Raw genomic sequence first — 26336 nt, forward strand, 5'->3', positions numbered from 1 at the left:
AAGAAGAACGAGAAGGGAAAGAAGATAAGAAAGGAAGAAGAAAGAAATAAGAAAAGATAAGAAAAATAAGGATTAGAGAAGAAAAGATAAGAAAGCTGGCTAATCTGGATATGTTGTGCGACGATGGCGACGCGGTCGCGGGGGTGACGCGGTCGCGTGGTGCGCGATAAGGTTGGGTGACGCGGACGCGTGGGGCATGCGATCGCGTGACTCGATTTGTGCTAGTGGTGCGAGTGCAGCCTCGCGGTCGCACAACTCTCTGTCCAAAACTCAGTATTGCCAAAATCCAGGGGGACGCGGTCGCGTGGTCGACGCGATCGCGCGGGTGGCCTTATTTCCAATATGATGCGGGCGCGTGGGTGACGCGTTCGCGTGGCAGGGCTTGTGCTACTAGCACGGGTCCAGCCTAATTCCAGCTCAACTTTCGGCCATACACCCTTTTTACGCCGATTTCAGGTCACGCGGCCGCGTGGGTGACGCGGTCGCGTGGGAGGCCATTATTCCCATATGACGCGGTCGCGTTAGCAATGCGGTCGCGTGGGGTGATTTGTGCCATTGGCACGCCTCCAGCGCTGCTCCTGCGAAACTCTCTGTTCATTTATTTTTTTCTTCACTCCCCTTGCGACGCGGACGCGTCGCTGATGCGATCGCGTAGCGAAATTTTTTTTTTAATGCAATATGCAGATGCAAATGCAGTGCTTAAAGTGAATGCTATGCATGATTCCAGGTTCAACAAAATAAAATAAATCTCAAAAACAAACAAAACTAAATAAAATTAAAATTGCAAAATGAACGATCATACCATGGTGGGTTGTCTCCCACCTAGCACTTTTAGTTATAGTCCTTAAGTTGGACATTTGATGAGCTTCCTGCTATGGTGGCTTGTGCTTGTACTGATCCAGGAATTTTCACCAGTGTTTGTGATTCCAGTAACCTCCGGGGTCCCAAACTAGGCATGTAAAACCCTTGAGCAGCTTCAAAAAGATTCTTAGGCTCCCGGGGTGTTGGATGTCAGAACAGATTCCAAGATCCCAAATCTTGCTTTTACACCCATCTTTGTCGGGATCTGTATTTTTCCAGCCGGGTGATAAGTAATTTGAATTCTCACTGCAGCTACCAAACAGCTTCCTAGACTCATTCAATTGAGCTCTACACCAACCTTTGCGTTTAAACTTAAAGCTTCCAACCATAATGAACCTTGCAGGACAATTCTTACCACTGGCCATCTTCCTCTTACTCTTAATGTCACAAAGAGTTCTAAGTTGACCATCCGTCTCCAGTAGCCCATATTCAAGTGGGATTAGAAAGCTATGGGATATGAATTTTACCCACTTGAATGTTGTGAAGGATGATGGCAACTTAGGGGGAGGGGTTTCCAACAACTTTGGCAAGGTGATTTCAAGCTCCACTCCCTTGTGCTCTTTGACTACTTCCACCTCTTTGCAAGCTTCTTCAATTTCAACCTCTTCCTCTTGGTAGCTTTCTTCCAATTCAATCTCTTCTTCATTGCTCACCAAGGGCATGGGAGGTTGTGCTTCTTCTTCTTTAATCTCCATCACTTGATCAACCTCTACAAAGTCTTCAACCATGATCTCTTCAACATCAACATCAAACACCATGGAAAGAGGCTCTGTGACTGGACTTTCCAATGGAGGTACAGCATCTCTTAAGTCTGCAACCACTTCTTCCTTTTTAATAATTGCTGCCTTGTCCAGTTGTTTAAGGATAAAATCGTACTCATCCTCGATGATTTTCTTTCCATGACAACTCCTTTCAACTATTCTTTCATCTTCAAGGGTCTCTCCTACCCTTACCCGTAGGGCCTCCTCTAGCTCTTTATGAAGTATGGATTCGCGAAGATGATTCCTTCTTTCCTGTTCCATATCAATAGCATAATTGGGATCATCTTGCTCTTGGATTGATGGATGTGGGTGCTCTTCCATGGATGGTGGTGATGGGATGGAGAGATTATTCTGTGGTTGACAAGAAAGTGCACTAGAGCTTGAGGGTTGATTGTTGAAGGTATTTGGTGGTCTGATTTGGGTGAAGAGAGCTTGTATAGTAGAGTTTAGATCGGCAAGTGCTTTCTCCATGGAGGTTTGGGGTAGATAGGAGGGTTCATTTGGTTCATAAGGTGGTTGGTATGGTGGATGAGGGTTAGGGTCATATGGAGGTGAGTGGCGGAAAGGGGCTTGTGAGTGTGGTGGTCCAAAGTCATGTTGAGGAAAGGGTTCATAGGCATATGGGGGTGGTTGTTGATAGTCCATTGGAGGTGGTTGTTGCCATGAGGGTTGATTAAATCCTTGTGGCTCCTCCCATCTTTGATTGTTCCAACCTTGATGCCTGTTCTCATTGTAATTTCTTCTTCCTGCAACATTATTGTAACCAGACTCATAGCCAAAGGGGTGAGAGTTCATAGTAGTAAATAAAAATTAAAAATAAAAATAAAAATAAATTTAAATTAAAAGTTTATTTAAATTTTGAATTTGAAAATTAAATTTTGAAATTTGAAATTTGAAATTTTGAATTTTGAATTTTGAATTTTGAAAATTTTTGAATTTGAATTTTGAAAAAAAAATTTTAAATTTAAATTTTTGAAAATTGATTTTTGAAATAAGATAAGATAAAATAAAAATTTTAAAATAAAAACCAATAACCTCTTAACTTAAGAAAAAGCAAAAATAAAAATAAAAACAAACAAACAAGCAAAAATAAAATATTTACAATAACCAATAATAAGGCATACGTTTGCAATTCCCCGGCAATGGTGCCATTTTGATGAGAGAACTTTTGCGTGGTCTAGAAATTTGCGGATAAATCCTCGTTGCAAGTATAGTTTCTAAACCTTCAAAAGTCCTTTCATACAAACGTTTTGGTTGTCACAAGTAACAAACCCCTTTAAAATTGATAACCGAGTATTTTAAACCTCGGGTCGTCTTCTCAAGGAATTGCAAGGAAGTATGTTCTTATTATTGGTTATGAGTTTGTAAATTGGGGTTTTGGAAGTAAGGTGGGAATATGTTATATGACAAGTAAAATAAAATAATAAAAATAAAAATAAACTCTTGGCAAGGTATTAGAACTGGAGGTCCTATCCTTATCAATTGTAATGAGAATTGGATTTTTCTCCCACTTTGTTAACCTCTAACTATGAAGGTAAGTTAAGTGGATGAATTAATTTTTATTCCTCAGGTCCTAGTCTTTGTTTGGGAAAGACTAGAGTTATTGGAATTTGAATTAATGAAATGAAGAAATCCAATTTTCAATCAACAATGAGTTTGCCAAAAGGAAGAAAATATCTAAATTAAAAAGCATCAATATAAATAAAGCAAAGCAAAATTAAATCTGAGAATACCTCGAATAAAATACATTCAAAGTAGTAAAATCTAACATGGAAAATTTCATAAGCCAATTGGGCAACATAAATCAAATACAAATAAAAGCATGAGGTATCTGAAAGTAAAAGAGAAATAAAAAGTAAAAGGAATATTAAACCTGGATCGAGAGTTACTCCTAAAACTAAGAGAAATCCTAAATCCTAATCCTAAGAGAGAGGAGAGAACCTCTCTCTCTAAAAACTACATCTAAAATATAAAAAGTGAATTATGAGAGCGTCCCTATGAATGGATGCAATCCCCCACTTTATAGCCTCTAATCCGTCTTCTGTAGAATATGTTTCATGGGTTGATTAGTTCGGGCCTTTATAATGTGAGCTTAAAAATAAGGTCAAAGCCTTCTACAAGTGATGATAAGGGCGTATGTGAACTTTCCTATCTTTTGATAGTTTAGTTTTACCCCATGTAAGGCTTTGCTCACAAAGTAGATGGGTTATTATGTGTGTTCATCTTCTCGGAATAAGGCTGAAGCTATAGTCCGAGTTATTACTACTAGGTAGAGGATAAGCTCCTCCCCTGGGAGAGGTCCGGTAAGTATTGAGGGTTGGCTTAAGAATGTTTTAAAATTTTGGAAGACTTGTTCGCATTTCTGGGTCCATTCAAATTGGTTCCCTTTTTTAAGTATTGAGAACAAAGGTAGAGACTTCAGAGCTGATCCTACTAGGAACCTGGACAACGTTGCCAACCTTCCTTTTAGTTGTTGGACTTCCTTGAGGCAAGTCGGGCTTTTCATCTCTAATATGGATGTGCACTTATCTGAGTTAGCCTCAATACCTCTTTGAGTGAGCATAAAGTCTAAGAACTTCCCGGCCTCTACTGCAAAGGTGCATTTTGAAGGATTCAATGTCATCTCATGCTTTTTTATTGTGGAGAAATGGTGCGTATTTTGAGAATATCCATAACTGAATCGGCAAGTGCACCGGGTCGTCCAAATAATACCTCAGGTAAGTGAGGGTCTATCCCACAAGGACTGAGGAACTGAGCAACAATGGTCAACTGATTGGCTTAGTCAGGCGAATAGAAAAAAGTTAGTTTTGTGGGTTTTCAAAAGCATTGAACAATAAATCAAGAGTCAAGAATGCAAATAATGAGTTTGGTGTAAAAATCAATAAAAAAACAGTTAAGGTATCGGAGATGTTTACTTTTCCAGATTAAGTTTTCTTACCAACTATTTTAATCATGTAAGATTCATTTCATGGCAAACTGTAATTGACTAAACCCTAATCTCTTAGTAATTTAGTCTCCTTTAATCTTCATCAACCGCCAATCTCTTGGTCACTTGATTCTGATTAGAGGGTTGAGTTCAAATCTAGTTTATGGCCACAAAAACCCTAATTATTCAAAGTTAAACGGATTATATGTCACGTATCCAGATTATTTCAAGCAATTAGTAATTTAGGAGGAATTTACTTTTAAGCTGTGTTCAGGTGAGGGACCTCTCCTAAGGGTCATAAGAACGCATCTAGAATAAGGGTCATACTCTCGTATCACCCAGATTCATAAAATTAAGAATAAAAGTAATCTTTGAAATTGAATCAATACATTAATTAAAATAGAAGAATAATAGTCTTAATCTATAGAAATAAACAGAGCTCCTAACCTTAACCAAAGAGGTTTAATGGCTCATGACTTATAGAGAAAACAACGATTCTGAAAAGTGCCGAAGAGAGGAGTCCCTAAAGGGTGAATCTTTTCCCTTTTATATCTAACCTAATTTGATTTGAAAATTAAATAAAATAATAAATCCTATAACTAAAAGATATTATTTGTAAATAAAAATTACAAAAATAAAATAAAACATAACTAATAAAAGCTAAATCCAACTAGAGATGCTCCAAGAGTGGGCTTTAATTCGGATTGCTTAGCGCTAAATGCCAGTTGGGCGCAAAAGGGTTGCTTCAATTCTTCTCCTTTTCATACAAAACTCTGCCAACTTACTCCAAATTTCACCTGAAATCATAAAAACACTAAAATAACTCAAAGTAGCACCCAAAGAGAATTTTTGCACTAAAATAGTATAAAACTTAATAAATTCTAACTAAAACTAACTAGAAAATAAGGGAAAAATAGGTACAAGATACTCACGCATCAAGAACACCTTGGACAAGTCGGTCAAAAGTGCAAGGTCGTCTCGGGTCTTGACGAGCATATCGTCCAGATATACCTCCTTAAGATATCTTTTACGTGAGGACTTACTAACTCCTCCTCCTGAAAATCCTCCGTTTATCTTGTGTATGTGCCTATTAGGAGTTTGTGGTGGCTGATCTTGCCGACTTCCATCTTCATTTCCTCTCTTCCTTTTTCCTAGGTTGTCTGATCTTTCAGCGAGGCACCTCTCTAGCCGACCTTCTCTGGCCAACTTTTCTATAACATTTTTCAGATTATAACAGTCATTGGTAAAATGTCGTATAGCTTGTGATATTCACAATATTCTGTCCGACTTCCGGATTTTTTGTGTTTAATGGGACGAGGAGGTAGAAGTTTTTAGTGTGACAGATCCTCTTGTAGATATCAACAAGAGAAACTCAGAGTGGGTGTAGTTATGGTACCTTCGTGGCTTCTCCGAGTTATACTCCTCTTTTTCTTTGTCTCCTTCTCCTTCCCCTTATCAACAAGAGAAACTCAGGTTTGGCCTTGGGGTTGGATTTCTGAGTCTGGAGTTCTCTTCTATGTTGATATACTTATCTTCCCGCTCCTGTACTTCATACAAGGAAGTCGGGTGTCACTTGGATATAGATTGGAAAAACGTCCCTTCTTTAAGACCGTTAACCTACTTCATTATCACTGCTTCAGGAGGTAAGTTTTGTATTTTCAAGCAAGCTTTGTTGAATCTTTCTATATAATCTCGGAGTATTTTTCCGACTTCTTGTTTGACCCCTAAGAGACTTGGAGCATGTTTTACTTTATCCTTTTGGACTAAAAATCGGGTAAAAAACTTCTTTGCCAGGTCATCAAAGCAATTCACCTATCTGGGTGGTAAGTTATCAAACCACTTCATCGCCGCTTTGGTCAGTGTTGTTGGGAAGGCCTTGCAGCGAGTTGCATTGGACGCATCAGCCAGGTACATCTGACTTTTAAAATTGTTAAGGTGATATCTCGGGTCGATCATTCCATCATAGAGATCCATGTCGGAACTTTTAAAGTTTCTGGGAACCCTAGCTTGCATGATTTCTTCAATGAACGGATCTTCCCCTCTGAGAGGACTTTCCTCCTGATCCGTCCAATTTCTCTGACTTCGAAGGTCGGCCTCTAACTTTGAGAGCTTTTTTTTCAACTCTCTTCGTTGTCGTTCTTCTTTTGTAATTCTTTTTCTGCTTCTCACTATCGTTTAACCTCCTGCTCGAGTTGTTCCAATCGGCCACAGTGCCCGTGTACGAGCCCCAGTGTCTTGTAGGATGAGGAGGCTCTTTTGTCCTCATGTGAATGTACCTCCGACTGTAGTTGTCGGGTGTAAAGATTTCGCGATGTTCCTTCCCCATTAGGATTGCTTGTTCCTTCTTGTCGCGGGGGTACAATAAGGGCTCATTCGTCGTTGTAGGGTTCTGGCTCGGACTAGGATATGGTGCGTCCGTCTTCAAATTGCTCGTCCGTCATGGTGAGGTGTAGACTTTCAGGTCCCCGACAACGGCGCCAATGTTCCGGGTTACCTGAAATGGTGTTGTAGGCCTGAACGTGAGGGCCAGACTCTCCTTCTGAGGTAGCGTCCGACTTGTGCTGATGCCGGTGTGCCACTATCCGAGTTCCTCGTGAGGTGGTAGGGGGTGGCACCTACAGGAGACTCCGATGTTTAAGTTAACAAAGGCTTTAGACAGATTTTTAGTAGATTGGGTTCTGAATATATCTGAGGGTGTTTAGTATATTTATAGCATATAGGATAGCCACCTTTCAAAGTAGTTCCACCTTTAATGGTGGATAACTATTTTCTTTTCCTAAGAAAGTTGTTGAGATCTCCCTTCTTGATGGATAGGAGATATCTTAAAAAGTAGTTACTTGATCAGATATGTAGGTTTTGGTACAACTGTTCATACACCCAACCTCTAAAAAGTCGGATAGGTACGAAGGAAGCCTGACCTCTTGAGTGAGCCTCTATTCTTTTTAAGCCTAACTTTATTTTTTGGATTAGGGTATGAACAATTATTATGGGGCAAAAACACATTACATTAAAGACATTATATATATATATATATATTTTTTTTTTTTTCTAGAAACTCAATGAGCACAAATGATCTTAATGAGTAGGTTTGTGTGGGATGATATGTTGGTAGATTAATTATATATGTTGGGTCTTTTTTATTTATTTAGTTAGATTTTCCCTATATCTATCCTACTCTTGATAAAATGTTGAAAAGAGTAAGTAGTTTTATTGGTGATTTTATTTTCCCCATTTTTGAGTCGAACTCGTTCTGAACCATCTAAAAACAAAATATTTAAATTTTTAGACAATAAAATGACAATCCTACATATTTTTTCAATAACACTTTTGGTTAAGTCAGACCCGATGTTGTTAAAAAAAAATTGAAGTTGTTTACACAGCATATCTCTTTAATTAAATACTGGTTTAAATTTCAGCCAATCTAGTTACCCTAAATTAATAATTACCTCTACGTCATGTACCCCCAAAACTTTTGTTTGTTATGGCTGGATTCATGGAATCAACCACATTCAAAATTCACCTCTTTCTCTGTATCTTATATATGTCATGTAATCCAGTGATAATGATTCTGTTTTTGTCTCTAAACTTTAAGCATCCAAATGTCAATTTGATTAAAAACAATGCCATTAATTATTAATTATTTTGTTCATTGTTTACTTGTTCCAACAACCATATAGCATGAAACATTGTTATATATGTTGGAAAACGCTCTGTTCATTTCTCAGCGAAGAAAAACTCCAACCACAACCCAACAAAACCGCTCTAACAAAGTGTGCAACAAGATAAAAGTTGCCCATTAACGTTTGACTTCACAAATTATCAATCATCTTTAATTTCTTCGTTCATTCATTGCCTTATTACCATTTTGCTATAATGCAAGCTATGTCTAGAGTTCAATCATAATTGGTCTGAATAGTAGTTCAATTACTTGGATTTCTTTTTAACTGAAGAGTTTCATTATTGTGTATGGAGGAAGAGGCACCACCATCTCTAAGTGTAAACTCTAGGAGGAGCAGGACTATGGTGCTCCCTGTGGAGATAGACCCACCTATGCCTTCAAAAGAAGCAGTTACAGTTGAAAACAAGGAAGTGAAGCATTTCATGAAATGGGTTTCTTGGTTGATACCAACCTTTGTCATTGCAAATGTGTTTGTGTTCATCATCACCATGTATGTCAACAATTGTCCCAAGAATTCATATTCCTGCATTGCCAGGTTCCTTGGCCGTTTCTGCTTTCAGTCCTTGGATGAGAATCCCCTTCTTGGGCCTTCCAGATTCACGTGAGCTTTCGGTCATGCTTCTTTGATTTGTTCTTTTGAATACTTGATCTGCTTTGAATTGAATTAAGAGAAAATACAGGAATCAACTTTTAGTTAGTTAATATTAATTAATTTTTTCTTTTTCAACTCTAAAATTTCTTTCATTTTTCAAAATTTAGAATTTAGAATTAACTCAATTAAGAGTTTATTATTTAGGGTCTTGAATTTGAATTTGAGATAAATATAATAATTTTAAAAAAATTAATTAACGTTTATTGGAAAAAAATTGGCTCTCTAACACTTGTCTTAAATCAAATTATTGTTATTTGGGACATTTTAATTTGTTTTGTTTTCACAATATTGTCATTCTTATTTGTTTTATACAAAATGTTTTATTGAATTATCAATTATAACCTTAAATTAATATCAAGTTAATGTAAATTACCATGATGTATTTTCCATATTTAAGATGTTTATTTTTAAAATAAGAATAGTTTGTAAATTTAACATGTTTTGATTTTAGATTTTTTAACATGTGTAATTAGATAAAATGACAGATAACTTGAGAATAGACTAATAACATTTAGTTTTATAAAATTGTGTTTGGTAGTGTTTCAAAACATAAAATAGAGAGATATTGAAATGCTATTGGAAAAAATATGGGATAAATATTCAGAAAAGATATAATTTGTATATTGTGACTAAACTACTAGTTGATTTTCAGGCTAGATAAAATGGGGGCTTTGGACGTGCAAAAAGTGGTTTACAGAAAGCAGGTTTGGCGCCTCATCACATGCATATGGTTACATGGAGGGGTGTTCCACTTATTGGCAAATATGTTTGGCATTATAATCATTGGAGTTCGGCTTGAGCAAGAGTTTGGGTTTGGTACGTGTGAATAATTAAAAATGAATTAAAAAACATATATGTATTGAGTGATTTGGTGGCTGATATTTTTATTTACATAACATTTTTGAATCACCACAATATAATTTGATTAGTTAAGTAAAATGAACTTACTCAAGTTAGTGACTAACACTTTGTAAAGCTTTCTAAAAAAGTGCAAAAGAACAAAATTTTTATTTTTGTATTTGGTAAATAAAAACAATTATTATGTGTTTATATTTGTATTTTTTAAAAAATAAATGTATTTTTAAAAGTATTTAAGATAAAACTTTTCAATATTAGATTATGTTTATCAAAATTAAAAAGTCTAAATAACTCCATATATTAATTAATTTTTAAATTTAGCTCATACATTTTGATGGTAATCAGTGGCTAAGAGAATGGAGTGTTGAATTTTAGCTCATTTTTTGCTGAATATTAATTTCTGTTTTTTCAAAGAAACTTCAAGAGATATTTCTGCTTTTGTCTTATAACAAGTCAAGAGACATATTCTTTTTGTCTCGTAACGGGTTAGGAGATATTTTTCATTTTTGTCTCCAACGCAACAGAAACAAAATAGGAGTAGAAGAGAAAGAGAGAATCACACCCAATATATCCTGGTTCAGCTGCTAAGTGCAATGCAGGCTACATTCAGTCTCCATCACAACAGTGACGGAATTTCACTATAATCATCAAATTACAAACACCAATTCTTCCTTAGGATCTACTCAATCCTATTTGGGACAAATCCATATTCTATCCCCAAATTTGAACTTGACTTGGACTCTTACCAAGCTTTCAACCGCAAAGTGCTAACCCAACTTGCAAGAAAATCCCACAGGAACATGAAACACAACAAACAAATGTACAAAGAAACTCTGAGACATCTATGGCTTTTTCTCTAATATTGATCACTGTCTTTTTCTTACAAACCTCACCATATTTGCCTTTTACCATGAGACTCAGACAAACAATACTAAGAAAAAGAAACTAAAATGAAACTCATTGAAGGAGTAGAAGAACTCAGGAAGCTTGGGTAGCTATGAGAACTTTGTGCTTTCACTTTTTCTCCTTAATTCCAACTCTTGGCCGTTCACCCTTAATATAGAAGGGGAAGCTTCCAAGGTTGAAACCAGTTCAACCAACCCAGCAACATCTTATCCAACAAACAACCGCGGTTCGGACAAAGAGAAGAGAGAGGAAAAACCAAAAACCAACATGCATATACCTCTCTCAACCCTTTTCATTAACCTTTTTCAATCTGAACCCTTGATCTTGACTTTGACTCCAAGAAAGAACTTCGACCCTTGATGAACCTGTGACCCAAGACAGCTTCTTGCTTTCCATATTTGCTTCTTCCTACGTGTAGCTCGGTGGCTACCTTCTTTCTTTGATGAACAAAAATGGAAATGAACTTTTGCAACTGAGATCTTCCTCTTTGATAGAGGCAGATACTTTCTTTTTTTGGTATGAAAAATCTTAAAGCTTTTCTTCAAATCTTGCCTTCAATGGCAAAAATCTTGCTAGGCCTTACTTCAGATCTTCCTTCTTCATAACCTTTTTTTCATAGGCTTCTCTGTTATTTTACTTTTTCTTCTGATAACTTCAATCTTCTTTTTCCTCTTATGGATGTGATCGAAAGACAAGAGAGAGGAGAGAGAAGAGAAAGAATGGTGAAGCTTTTGGTGGAAGCTTTGAAGGAAATTAAACTCAATTTAATTTCTAGTTCCAATTACCAAGACATGAAGACTTTTGCAAATTGAACCCCTTTTCTTGTGATCACCGAATGAGTTTCTAAAGTTTTGGGCCAATTTGATTTTCTTCCTTTTAATTGTTCAGCCACTGTTTTTCTTCTTTCTTCTTATTTGAATGAGTGATGTGATTGAAGCAAGAGAGAGGAGAGAGAGAAGAGACAAAACTTTTAATGTAATATTAAACCCAATTTAATTTTGAGTTTCGATTACCTATGCATGCAATTAATCAATTTGAATTTTGAATTCCATTCCACCATGTAGTAGGTAACCGTGGCTTACTTTGAGAACCTTTGGATTCCTTCTTTTGATCATTCAATATTGTTTAGTGGGCTTATGATATGGGTCTCTTTGGATCCTCTTTCTCTTTTAATATTCAGTCACTTGAAGTGATCAATTATTATTAGGCTAAATATATTTAGTAACCAAGCTAGGCTTTCATCACTTGGGCCAAGGAACAATTTTATTTTCTTCCTGCACACTAACAAATATATCAACCAAACAATTGGACGCCAATAATAATTTAATTTTCTAATCAATATTTAATAATGTTTAATCATCTAATTTGATACAAGTTTTCCAAACTCAACACATTTATATCTATTATAATAATATTTTTAAATTTTAAAATCTATTTTACTAAATGTAATTATATTATTGCTATTTGTATTTATTGAAAATTATTTTTAATTTAATTTATTAAATATAAATATTATAACTTTTAAAAAATTATCTTTTATAAATTACTTTAAAAAACTAAAAATTTTGCCAAACTAAATCTAAGAGTAAGAAGGTTACACCTGCAGTTTTAAAAAAAAATGTATCTTATTCAGATGTCTATGACTTAATTAGAATGAATTGATAAACATGGTATTCTCTAGGATTATTTTTTTAAATAATTTTTGTATTTCTTTTATAAGAAGTGAAGTATTTAAGTAGGTTAAATATTGATATATTCTACTAAGATCAAGATATATTTTTAAACTCCAAAAATACTTTAAAAAATTAATATATCATCTATTAAAATAATTCTCATATTAGCGATAAAAATCAGACATCCTCATTTAAATATAAGACAATTTTTTACTAATTATGATATGCTTAGTAAAAATTTTAAATAATGACATCCAAAATCTGATTTGAGCAGTGATATGTGTCATCAATGATCAAAATTCCATCAAAGATTATTTTGATTTCCTTTCTGATATAGAAGGAATTATTATATTTATTTGACAGTTTTGCTCCAAACTCATTTCTAATGCTAGCATGGTTGAATGTATCTGTATATTTGCAGTGCTCATTGGGTTGCTATATGTCATTTCTGGATTCGGGGGTAGTTTGGTCTCTTCACTTTTTATTCAACAAAACATTGCAGTTGGTGCTTCTGGTGCACTTTTTGGCTTGCTGGGTGGCATGCTCTCAGAACTCATTACTAATTGGTCTATATATGATAAGAAGGTGCTTACTATACATATATATTATGGAATGAAACACTTAAAATAAAATGTTTGGTCTCTAATATTATATGTTGGTTCTTAATTAAATTTGTTTACATATGTCTTATGCAAATTGTTACAAGCCACAACGATTTAGCCATGAGAGTGCACATTATATAAATCATTGCACCAAAATACGATATACAAAAATATTAAAATAATATAATGTAGTAATGTACACGTTTATTACTAAATCATTGTAGTTTATAACAATTTACATAAAACATGTATGTAACCGAATTTAATTCAGAATAAACATATAATATTAAAATCCAAACATTTTATTTAGGTGTTTACCCTTTAAAATGAAAACAATTTATTTTTCTTTCAAATATGTACCAATTTTTTAAAATTCTATTATTTTGTCAAAAAAATCAGGTGATATTTTCTTTTCCAGTAATTCCCATGTAAAATGAAAATAAACAGAGGAAAAGTGCGAAAAAATAGTAAATGAAAAATGAATATGAAAAGAGAAAAGTTGATGAGGATAACCGGATAAGTTTGAATACTTAAATTTTTCAATAACATTTTCAGTTTATATAATTAATTAAATTTGGATCCTTATTTGATATGTGCAGATAGGAGCTGTGTTGACCCTTGTGTTTGTGATTGTTATAAATCTAGCAATGGGGCTTCTGCCACATGTGGACAATTTTGCTCATATTGGAGGCTTCCTTTCAGGGTTTCTTCTGGGATTCGTGTTCTTGATCCGCCCCCAATCGGCATGGGTTAAGCAACAATACGCTCTCTCATCGTCAGCAAATTCTCCGCTATCTATTAAAAAACCTAAATTCAAGAAATATCAATGCTGCTTGTGGGTTCTTTCCTTGCTCCTCCTAATTGTTGGGTAAGCTCAAGTATAATATAACATGTTTTAAGGATTTAAATGTTTAATTGAAATTCAACCAATCTTAAATAAAATGTGATAAAATAAAAATATATATATATAAAATATATTTTTTAAACTGATTTTTCTAAAAAAAAAAAAAAAAACACAACCAATTCATTAGCTTTTTCGGTTTTTGACTGACTTTTCGTAATCCGTTTTTACATTAAATCAGATCAAACAATTGCTCAATACCTAATTAATCTAATCGAATGACCTAGTCTAGTTCATTAATTTTCCATATACGAATTTTTTTTTTTTTTTTTTTGGTTTTATTTTCCTATACTTGAGCTAGCAACATATGTTAACCTTGGTTGATTTTTCTATCTTAAGCCAGAATCTAAAAGCATGTTAAACCTACCAACATCTCATTTAAGGGAGCATTTGAAAAAAAGAGATGAAAATAGAAAAGTTTCAATCCCTAAACAAGAATTGAATGATGTCGTAGTTATCAAGTATCACTACAAGAAAACAACTCTATTGCCACGTTTTTAAAGCGTGACGAAAAGTTGAAAAAAAGTGTGGCAATAGTTTTTTGCCACGCTTTTTGAGCTACTGCTACGCTTTTGAAAGGGTTACGTCTGAAAGAGTGGCGGTTGCTCTATCGCCACGTTTTTTGAGCCTATCACCACGCTTTTTACAAATTGCCACTTTTAAAAGCGTGGATTTAAGTGGGAGATATGACCACGCTTTTAAAGCGTGACCGTATGTGGAGGATAAGGCCACGCTTTAGAAGCGTGGCAATAGATAAAGATATGGCTACGTTTAAAAAGCGTGGCAATAGACAAAGATATGGCCACGTAAAAGATGGTCAGTAACCTAATTATTCTTTTTAATCTTCATAAATAAAACCTTACATAAATTCGTAGATAATTTTATAATTTAGTCAATGACCAATAATTTTAAATTAAGTAATCCAACTTTTATAAAGTTGTCACTAAAATAAGTGTGTGATCACATAACAACATGCTCTAATAAAATACCAAAAATCAAAGTCATAACAACTACTCATGAATTTCTAATACATGAATTAAAATTCCTAATCAAAGTCATAACATCTACTTCTTGTACTTCATTACAAGATATAAAAACTTTATGTATCATTCATTGCAAGCGAAATTGTTTTTACCACTATCCTACAAAATAAAAAACACAAATGAACACCTACAAATAAAAAATAGATGATGTAGTAAACTAAACTAATATTACAAGCCAAAGAACAAAGAACCATTTGTGAGCTATGGAACAGTAAACTAGTATTACCCGCAACAAGTTCTTTTCATTATTGATGATTTTCAGCATATATATATATATACCCACAACAAGTTATTATTATAATTAGTTAAAGAAGAAAATTTTGAGCATTATATATCTACCTAAAGCGGCTTCACCCTAATCATCAGCTTGATTTATATACAATATATACAGCATAAACTTTCTCCACTTTATCACTTTATATATATATCTTGTGCATTCAGCCTTCATTAGAATATTAATACATAAATAAATAAAAGCATTCTAACAATCAGATTTAATTTGTTTGGTTTTCTTTTGTATTTTGGATGAAAGGACTTAGATATTTGCAATGATGATGCAGCAAAAATTGAATTTTCCAACACATTGCATGACAAATTTCCCGTAAACGTTACGATCTTAAGGATTACACTGCCACTGCTTACTATTTGCTATATATAATTATACCTTTTTTGGTATATCAACACACTAGTTTGTTGGCGTGGCTGTTCAAATGATTTTAAATAAATGAGGAATTCTCAACCATACTATTAATTTAAGGAAAAGTTAAGGTAGCTTTGATTTGAGTAATTTTTCATACTTTACTGTTACTTGTACTAAACGTTTTTGATACGGGTTGTAAGATGGATTGGGGACTTGCAAGTCGAGACGGTTGCTTGGTCGTCTTCTTGGAGTGGCGGGGGATGGTACCTGTAAAGACACTTCGATGCTCAATTCAAAATGAATCTGAGAGGTATAAGGTGTGTAGAATGAATGACGTACCTGAGGGGGCCTCTGGCTCCCTTTTTATATAGTTGGTGGTAATTATCTCATCTTATCTTAACTGGCTAAGATAAGGGAGGTACTTAAATTCAAATATTGGTTAGAGGATGTGAGTCCGTTTTTGGGATTTCTAGAGGAAAAAGGGGGCCGACCTCGGGTATCCGGGTCGAAGGTCGTTCCGGTGCGGGTCCCGAGGATCGGGTCCATAACAGTTGCCCCCGCAGCAAGAAAATGAGCAAGGTCGGTCTCATCGCTGGAAGATTTTTCTAGCCATTGTGGCTTTATTAGGGTTTTGGGCTCACTAAAAAAAAGAAGGGGCTCAAGCCTGAGTAGCCGGTCTAGAGGCCGTTCCAATGAGGGATCCGGGGACCAGGTCCATCAGCAAGAGTGAGTGTGCTTGGTGCTCGGGCTCGTAATCCGGATTCGTCAGTCGAGGTTGGGAGCCGCGAGAGTTTCCTGGCTACTTTACGGTTTACAACGTGGGAGACCGGTTCGGATCTTTGGTCAGTTTGGGCATCTTATCATGTACCCATAATTCTTTTCGAAGGGGAGCCTGTCAGTCGAGTTTCCTAAGATGTCATAATGGCATTAAATGTGAGGGAGCATTTTGGTCTTTTCCTCTATTTTTGCCTTTTGTCTCTTCATTTTTTTAAAAAATGTTTGGTAACTGCTTTCACTTCTTCTTTTTATTTCCCTCGCTTCTGGGTTTATCTCTTTATTAGAGCCGTTTCACATTCTTCTCTCAGTGGCTTTGAATTTTTTTGGATCGTTCGTGCATTTGTCATGTGCCTTTGCATTTTTGGCTTTGCTTCAATATTCATCACGTTGGTGTTTTTCCTCTTTCTTTATTCAATTGCTTTGCTTTCTACTTGATTTTGCGTTTCCACATTCTTCGTGCTGGGATTGTGTTTTGGGTAGGAGTAGCGAGCTACTAGTGGGGATGAGCACCACTGTTCTTGGGTGTGGCTTTAGCTAGTAGTAGATGGTAGATTTTGGTGTTTTGTGATTTTCCACCGTATGGTTCTGGTGGGTTGATGGTGGTGCTCCACTCTTTTTTTTAGGTATGTCACGGCGGAGGAGTGAGGGTGTTGGTGCTCCAGTAGTCCCATCCGGTGGCGTCCCCTCGACGTATTACTAGGTGACTTCCGACTTTTGGGGGACGCTGCCTCAGATGACGGAGGCCGATCTCCAGTGACTCCGCGATCACGGGCGATTTGCGGAGGCGGCGACGCCGAGCATCAGTATGATCTCGCGCTCTCCGAGATTGACGAGAGGGTTTGTTACATAAACCATGACTCCCCCACCGTGCCGGATTGGATATAGGTATATGAGTCGATGTTTACTCGACTCGGCATGCGATTTCCTTTCTCTAATTTTGTTTAGCCGCTGCTGAATTGGTGTTCCATGGTGCCGTCTCAATTACATCCAAACAGCTGGGCAGCCATTCGGACTTTCGAGCTCGTATGCGAGTATTTGGAGCTCCCAACTTCATTTGATGTCTTTTTATTCTTTTTCTTGTGCACCCTGCCAACCAAGGAGGGGAAGCACAAGAAGGGATATGTGCCGTTTAGGGCCCAGCCTAACCGGCGCATATTCAGTTTGTTCGAGGACTCTTTTTGCAGATTTAAGCGAGAGTACTTCAAGGTGTGCCCAGCTGGGGGACACCATCCCTTTTGGTTGACTATAGAGGGGGAGCGTTGCTTTGCGATGTATTGAAATTTTGGTGCCGGGGTGTCGTATCTGACGTGGGTTACTTATGAAGGGTTGTCCCCGGAGAATAAGGATATCACTGATGTCCTATGGCATGTCTTTGGGGAGTGTCCATTGAACCCTCGGGACATTATGGGGGATCTGGCGACGTGCCAGACTTATATCGGTGTGTAACTCTTCCTTTGTGTTTCTTTATTTTCCCGGGCTTGTGACTTACGTTTTTCCTTTGGTTCTTTCAGTTCAAATGGCTGGCGGCTTGAGTACTTTGGTGAGGTTGAAGGCCGCCTGGATCAGGAGTCAAGTTCGGATGCTTCTCCTTCCACTCCTCTATATCAACCTTAAGCAGACTCTCTGACGTCGGCAAGCTGAAGGAAAAATTGGAAGTGGCGGAGACAGCTAGACTGAAGGCCATCAAGGACGCCGAGGATGCAGAGGCCGAGCTGCTCCATTTATCCGAGGTCAAAACTTTGCTTTTGTCCCAGCTGGGGGCGAGCGTAAGTGGGCCTCAGATGCTTAGTCTCAAGCTGCCGTTCTCCTTGCCAGGGTTGATGCTTTAAGAGCTGAGGTGGCAAGCTTAAAGAAGCAGAAGGAGGAGTTGCTGGCGGACGTGAAGGGGGCGATTTCTGCTACCGAGGAGGCGATGAGGGCCCAGGCTTTGGTTCTTGCGCTGTGTGCGGATGTGTCCATGATGGGGGCGTTCAAGACTGTGCAAGATGGCCAAATCGTCGATTTAGAGTAGATTTCCTTTTTTTGATATTTGTCAGTTTGAAGGCCGATTTTAAGACTTGTCTTATTTGCGATGGGGCCATCTAGGCCGTTACTTTGCTTACTTTGTGATGGGGCCATTTAGGCTGTTTTCTCTAAGCCGTTTTCCTGACTTTGTTTGTTTTTATGGGGCCGTTTGGGCCATTTTATGCCGTTTTTGTGACTTTGGGTCTTTCTAGTGGATCATTTGTAACATACCCTTTGTGGGTCGTCTTGGTTTAACATTTTTTGTGGATATCCGTGTTCAAAGGCCTCGGGGTTGATCGGTTCCGGGGGATAACCGTGCGTAGTTTGTGTCATCGGTTGAGGTAGTATTTATGAGAAAAGAAAAATGAATAATTTTTTTAAGATGTTGGGCCTCGTTAAAACCTCCAGAAGTGGGTAGGAAATAGTACCCGATGATGATAAATGCAAGAATAGGCAAATAGAAAAATTAAAAGGAAATGCAAAGGAATTTTAAACACGATGTTTCCCGGTTTGGGGTGATTTTTACTTCCCCGGGAGTAGGGGGACCGGTGTTGTTTCATCGTAAGACGAGGTCATCGGGTCCGAAGTCCCGCCGGATCAAGCCGCAATTGTATCTTAGGCTTATTCTCTGTTTTAGGGCTAGCTCTCATAGGTGGGTTATGCTTCTGACCTCGTCAGTGAGGTCCCACTCTACTTCTCCGTCATTACCTCCGACGGTTCTTCATGAGCTGGAGTTTCCGACTTCCACCAGAATGATGGCTTCTAGGTCGTAAGTAAGCCGAAAGGGGGTTTCTCCTGTGGTGGTTTGGAGGGGGGTCTGTATGACCAGAGGATTGACCCGAGTTCGTCGGCCTAAAGTCCTTTGGCTTCATCGAGCCTTTTCTTAAGGCCTTTCACTATTATCTTGTTGGCCTATTTAACTTGTCCATTTGTCTGTGGGTGCTCCACTGAACTGAACTGGTGAGAGATGTGTAGTCTGTCTAGAAATTCTCTGAACCGCTTGTCCGCGAATTGCATCCCGTTGTCCGTGATTACGACCTCGGAAATCCCAAATTGGGTCACGATGTGTCTCTAGAAGAACTTCCGACATTTGGTGGCCGTGATGGAGGCCAAGGGTTCGGCTTCGATCCACTTAGTGTAGTAGTTGATGGTGACAATGAGGTATCGGAGCTATCCGGGAGCCGTAGGGAAGGGGCCAACGAGGTCGAGTGGAAGTCAGAGTGGATTTGGCACTTGCCGCAACTTTTGACTAGTTGGAGGGAGTCCTGTATGATGGAAGGCCAGAAGTAGCCTACTCGGATGACTTTTTGGGCCAAGGTTTCCCTCCTACATGGTGGCTACAACATCCTTCATAGATTTCACAGAGTATGTAGTCTATTTCGTTGGGTTTTATGCACTTGAGGAAGGGTGGTGAGAGTTCACACTTATAAAGCTGTCCCACTATTGTGGTGTAGTTCGAGGCTTCCCGTTTCAGGCATTTTGCTTCCTTGAGATCCTCGGGTAATGTTCCATTCATGAGGTATTGAAGTATTGGGGAGGTCCATGAGTTTCAACTTGAGATCGGAAGGTCGACCGCGGTCGTGACCGAGATGGACGGTGTTTTGATGGCCTCTTGGATCAGTGAACGATTTCCCTAGCCTGGCTTAGTGCTCGCTAGTTTTGAGAGTAAGTCTGCCCTTGTGTCCGTTCTATGAGAACGTGTTGGACGGTTACTTGCTCGAACTTAGCCATCAGTTCTTTTACTTTTGCTAGGTATTGTTGTAGCAGGGGGTCCCATGTTTATTTGTCCCCGTTAATTTGGGAGCTGCTTGGGAGTCGCTGAAAATTTCTAGAGCTCTTATCCCAACTTCCTTGGTTAATGTTAGTTTGGCCAGGAGAGCCTCGTATTTTGCTTGATTGTTGGATATCGGGAATTTGTATCAAAAGGACTGTTCAATGATGATTCTGTTCTTGTTTTCTAGTATCACCCTGCTCCTCCCAAGCTGGTGTTAGATGAGCCATCCACATGTAGCTTCCAAGCTTCTATGGGTTCATTTTCCAAGGTGATTTCGGCGAGAAAGTCTTCCATAGCTTGTGCCTTGATGGCCTTCCTAGACTCGAATCCGATATGGTATTGTGATAGTTCGACAGACCATGTGAGCATTCTTCCTACCAGGTCCGGCTTTTGCAGCACCTGCCTAACCACCTGGTCGATTTGAACCGTAATGGGGTGGGCCTAGAGGAATTGTTGAAGGCGTCATGAGCCCATGAGTAGCACAAAGGCGAGTTTTTTAAATCAGAAGAGGGCAGATAGTCATCCAGTTAGTCTTTGGACGTCCTTGAGATTTACCGGACTGCTCATCTCAATGATGGCTCTACAATTTTCTAGATTTGCTTCAACCCCCGTTGGGTAATCATGAAGCCCAAGAATTTTTCTGCTTCCATTCCGAACGTGCATTTTGTTGGGTTGAGGTGCATTCGATGTTCCCTTAAGGTATTCAGCACAAGTTCGAGGTCACTGATGAGCTCTTCGCTGTTTTAGGTTTTGGCAAGCATGTCATCGATGTAGACCTCCAACTTGGTTCCAGAGAAGTGTTGAAAAATCTTGGTGACGAGTTTCTGGTAGGTGGCTCCTGCATTTTTTAGTCCGAATGGAATGACTATGTAACAGTACGTGCTGTTGGGAGTTACAAAGGTTGTCTTGTCCCTGTCGGGTCGATGCATAGGTATTTGGTTATACCCCGAGTAGGCATCCATGAAGCTAAGGTATTGGTGCCCAGATGTGGCGTCGACAAGTCTATCAATGCTTGGAAGGGGGAAGGTGTCTTTGGGACAAGCTTTGTTCAAGTCTGTGTAATCGACACACATTCGCCACTTGCCGTTTGCTTTCTTGACTAATACGATGTTTGCTAACCAGGTTGCGTAAGATATCTCCTGGATGAAGCCTGCTTCGAGAAAGGATTTGACTTGTTTCCTGACTTCAGCAGCTCGATCTAGTGACATTTTCCTTCTTCTTTGGGTGACGGGCTTGGCTTTTGGATCGATGGCCAAGCAGTGGGACCCTATGCCCGGCATGTCGGTCGGGGTAAATGCAAACAGGTTCATGTTTCGCTTTAGGAGTTCTATTAGGTACCCTTTCAGGTCGTAGGGCAAGCTCTTGTTGATGAACATGTATTCTTCCTTGGTTTGCCTTATTTGTAATTTTTTCATGTCCCCTACTGGTTTTGGTCGGGGCTGGCCATCCTGATGTGCGTCGAGGTCGGCAAGGAAGATGTCGGCTGCGTCGTGGGACCTCTTACGGAGGGCCAGACTTCTATTGTCACATTCTACCGCGACTTTCCAGTCCCCGTGTATTGTTCCAATGGTGCCGTTATTAGCTTGGAACTTCATGAGGAGGAATTTGGTGAAGATGACAGCGGAAAGGTCATTGATTGTTTTTCTTTCGAGGATAATATTGTAGGCAGTGGAGTCTTTGAGGACCACAAAATCAGAGAGGATGGTCTTCCTCTGGCTCCCGGTCTCGATGGTGAGTGGTAACACTATGGAACCGTTTGGTTTGAGGAAGTAGTCCCCGAGTTTGGTTGCCCCGTGGCGGTGGGTGGTGCACGAAACTGGCTCCATAGAATTCGCACAGATAGACCGGCAAGTATACCAGGTCGACCAAGTAATACCTGAGGTGAGTCAGGGTCGATTCCATGAGGATTGTTGTTTTGAGCAAGCAGTGAACACCTTGTAGATCTTAGTTGGCGGAATGAAAAGATGAGTGTTGTTGGAAAATGCATAAAATAAATAAAGATAGAAATACCGGATGAATTTGTGAAAACAGTGATGGACGAACAATTAAGGCTTCAGAGATGCTTGGTCTTTTCGGATTAACTTTACTTACTGTCTATCCCAATAGCTTTTTGATTTATTCAACGGTAGCTGTAAGTGATTAACTCATGTCCTCTCATCAAGCCACCTCTAGGTTTCTCACTGTAGCAGAAGATGAAGCTCTGAGCAAGCCACTCCCCTTCGCGATCCTACTTAAGGTGCCACAGACAAGGCAGATCTTCCGGATCAGAGAGGATTGCTTCTTTGACTCTTGCCTTAGCGCCACAAAGACGTTACGCACCCGTAGACAACGGGATTATATGTCACATATCTAAAGTTGCTCAGATGCTCTATATGAATCCGCAATGTAAACTCTAGCTTTAGTTCAACACTATCCAAGCCAGGAATCGCATGGAACCCAAGTAGAACAAGAGTGATTGTCATGGGTCACTCTCATTCATGAGATGAAGAACGAGTGTGCATAAGAGAATAGAATCAGAATTGTATTGAAAATAGAACAGTAATATTATTAATCCATGAAACTCAACAGAGCTCCTAACCCTAACTTAGGAGGTTAGTGACTCATACTGTACATAATAGTGTTCGAAAATAATGGGGGAGGAAGAAGATCCTAAACATGAGTGATCTTCTCCTATATATACTACTCTAGTGACTAAGGATTATAGAAATAAGATAAACTAAGTTGATAGTGCGAAAATCCACTTCTGGAGCCCACTTGGTGTTTGTTTGGGCTGAGCTTGAGTGTCTCCCACGTGCTAATGTCCCTTACGGGCATTGAACACTGGCTAGGGACCCCCTTTTGGGCGTTGAACTCCAGTTGCTCCCCTGTGGGTGCTGGACGTCAGGAATGGGGCTGGTGGCTGGTGTTGAACGCCAGTTTTGAGCCTTCATTTCTAAAACACAGTATGAACTATTATATATTTCTGGAAAGCCCTAGATGTTAGCTTTCCATAGCCATTAAGAGCGCGCCATGTGAACTTCTGTAGCTCTAGAAAAGCTCCTTTGAGTGCACGGAGGTTAGATCCTGACAGCATCTGTAGTCCTTTCTCTGCTTCTGAATTAGACTTCTGCTCAAGCCCCTCAATTTCAGCCAGAAAATACCTGAAATCACCATAAAACACACAAACTTAAATTACAATCCAAAAATGTGAAATTTGCACTAAAACCTATGAAAACTTAATAAAACTTAAACAAAACATAATGAAAACTATATGAAAACAATGCCAAAAAGCGTATAAAATATCCTCTCATCAAAACACCAAACTTAACTGTTGCTTGTCTCCAAGCAACCAAAAATAAAGTAGGATAAAAAGAAGAGAAGAATACAATAAATCTCAGAGTTTTCAATGAAGCTCAGTTTCGATTAGATGAGTGGGACTTAATAGCTTTTTGCTTCTGAACAGTTTTGGCATCTCACTTTCGATTGAAGCTAAGAGTGATTAGCATCTTTAGGAAATGAAAATCCAGATGATATTATTGATTATCCTAGTTAAGTTCTTTTTAATTCTTGAACATATCTTCTTTAGAGTCTTGGCCGTGACCGTAAGCACTTTGTTTTCCAATATTACCACCGAATACATAAATGCCACAGACACTTTAACTAGGTGAACCCTTTTGGATTGTGACTCAACTTTGCTAGAATCTCCAGCCAGTGGTGTCTAGAGTTCTTAAGCACACTCGTTTGCTTTGGATCACGACTTTAACTGCTTAGTCTCAAGTTTTTCACTTGACACCTTCACACCACAAGCATATAGTTAGGGAACCAGCTCAATTGAACTGTTTAGGCTATGATATTTCTTGTAGGCCCTCCTAACCATTGATGCTCAATGCCTTGGATCCTTGCTCTTACCGTTTGGTTTAAAGAGCTATTGGTTTTTTGCTCTTGCCTTTTGGTTTTAAGAGCTATTGGCTTTTTCTGCTTGTTTTTTTTTTCTTCTTTTTTTCACATAAGCATATATATTTTTTCTTTTATTGCTTTTTGCTGCTTTTTCTTGTTTCAAGAATCAATTTTTGGAGATTTTTCATATTACCAACAATATTTCACTTTTATCATCATTCTTTCAAGTGCTAACTTTCTTTACTCCAATATCAAATATGCACTGTTCATTCATACATTCAGAAAACAAAAGCAATGCCACCACATCAACTAATTGAACTATTCCTAATATAAAACTTGAAATTCATACATCTTACTTTTCTCTCAATTAAAATAATTTTTCTTTTTAAGCAAGGTGAGAGATGCATGGAATATTTCGTAGCTTTAAGACATAAAAACAGATGATCATGCACTAGAAACAGACAATAAAAATAAAATACATGGAAAAAATATAAGCAACAGGGGAGTAAAGAGAACGAATCCACCTTAGTGATTTTGAAGAACTGAAGATTGATGGTTTAGAAGTTATAGTAAATACTCGTTGCAAGTATAGTTACTAAACCAAGCAATCAACCTTTCTTACAAAAGTTTTGGTTGTCACAAGTAACAAACCCCTTTGAAATTGATAACCGAGTATTCAAACCTCGGGTCGTCTTCTCAAGGAATTGTAGGGAAGTATGTTCTTATTATTGGTTATGGAGATTGTAAATTTGGGGTTTTAAGAAGTAAGGTGGGAATATGTTATATGACAAGTAAAATAAAATAATACTAATAAAATCTCTTGGCAAGATATGAAGAACTGGAAGTCCTATCCTTATCAATTGTGATGAGAATTGGATTTTAATCCCACTTTGTTAACGTTTACTAAACAAAGGAAAGTTAAGTGGACTGATTAGCTTGATTCTCAAGTCCTAGTCAACTCTTGTGGAGAGACTAGCTTTAGAGCAATCCTAGTGCAATCAGAATCTGCCAATTTCAACCACTGTTTTATTTGACAGCTCAAGTGTTACCAATTACTTGACCCAAGCCAAAAAGGGGGAAAATATCTAAATTATTTATAAAAGAAAGCAATCATAAATCTGAAATACCTCAATTAACTCTAATAAAGATATCAAATATAACATGGAAGAGTTCATAAAATTAGGAAAATAAATAAAAATAAAGAACCTGGGATTGAGAGTCACTCATAAAACTAAGAGAAGTCCTAAATCCTAATCCTAAGAGTGAGGAAAGAACCTCTCTCTCTAAAAACTACATCTACTCCTAAAATTGTGAATATGAGAGCCTCCCTTATGAATGGATGCGTTCTCCCACTTTATAGCCTCTAATCTGTGTTTTCTGGTCCACAAACTGGGTCAGAAATAGCCCAGAATTCGCTGGTCTCGAATTCAACCACGCTGGATTTCCGTCACTGCGACGCGGCCGCATGGATCACGTGGTCACGTCGCTAGCGTCAGGGGAACTATAGCATATTATATATCAAATCGAAACCCCGAACGTTAGCTTTCCAATGCAACTGGAACCGCATCGTTTGGACCTCTGTAGCTAAAGTTATAGCCGTTTGAGTGCGAAGAGGTCAGGCTGGACAGCTTAGCAATTTCTCCAACTTCTTGTATTCTTTCCACTTTTGCATGCTTCCTTTCTACCCTCTGAGCCATTCCTGCCCTGTAATCTCTGAAATTACTTAACACACATATCAAGGCATCTAATGGTAATAAGAGAGGATTTAATATTAGAAAATATAAGGCCAAAGAAACATGTTTTCAATTAAAGCACATAATTAGGAAGGCAAATGTAAAACCATGCAAATAGTATGAATAAGTGGGTAAAGAATAGATAAAAACCACTCAATTAAGCACAAGATAAACCATAAAATAGTGGTTTATCAGTGATGGCGGCTACTACTCCTTCTGGAGGATCCAATGGAGTGCTTGATCTCTTCTATGTCACACCCCTGCCTCTGTTGTTCTTCCCTCATGACTCTTTGATCTTCTCTTATGTCATGGAGGATGGTGGAGTGTTCTTGATGTTCCATCCTTAGTTGACCCATGCTAGAGCTCGGTTCTCCTAAAGAAGTGTGAAATTGGTCCCAATAGCCTTGGGGAAAAAATGTATCCCTTGAGGTATCTCAGGGTTTTCTTGTTGAGGCATCTCCACATGCTCTTGTTGAGGTGCACGTGTGGGCTCTCTAGTTTGCTCCATCCTCTTCTTGGTGATAGGCTTGTCCTCCTCAATGGAGATGTCTCCTTCTATGACAATTCCAGCTGAATTGCACAGATGACAGATAAGGTGGAGGAAAGTCAACCTTGCTAAGGTGGAAGGCTTGTCAGCTACCTTGTACAGTTCTTGAGGTATTACCTCATG

General features: G+C 38.2%; 1 protein-coding gene across 1 annotated transcript in view; it reads left to right on the forward strand.

The window, feature by feature from the left end:
* The first annotated feature begins 8276 nt into the window (after positions 1-8276).
* Positions 8277-26336, forward strand: part of LOC107637838 (RHOMBOID-like protein 2) — a 29116-nt gene continuing 11056 nt past the window's right edge. The window contains exons 1-4 of the mRNA XM_016341124.3: positions 8277-8828; positions 9532-9695; positions 12738-12901; positions 13518-13786. Of these exons, the coding sequence (XP_016196610.1) occupies positions 8515-8828; positions 9532-9695; positions 12738-12901; positions 13518-13786 (911 nt within the window). The 5' untranslated portion in view covers positions 8277-8514. The remainder of the gene's footprint in view (positions 8829-9531; positions 9696-12737; positions 12902-13517; positions 13787-26336) is intronic.

Source organism: Arachis ipaensis, chromosome B4, assembly GCF_059453495.1.
Source record: "Arachis ipaensis isolate K30076 ecotype BB chromosome B4, ASM5945349v1, whole genome shotgun sequence".
In the NCBI taxonomy this organism is placed as follows: Eukaryota; Viridiplantae; Streptophyta; class Magnoliopsida; order Fabales; family Fabaceae; genus Arachis; species Arachis ipaensis.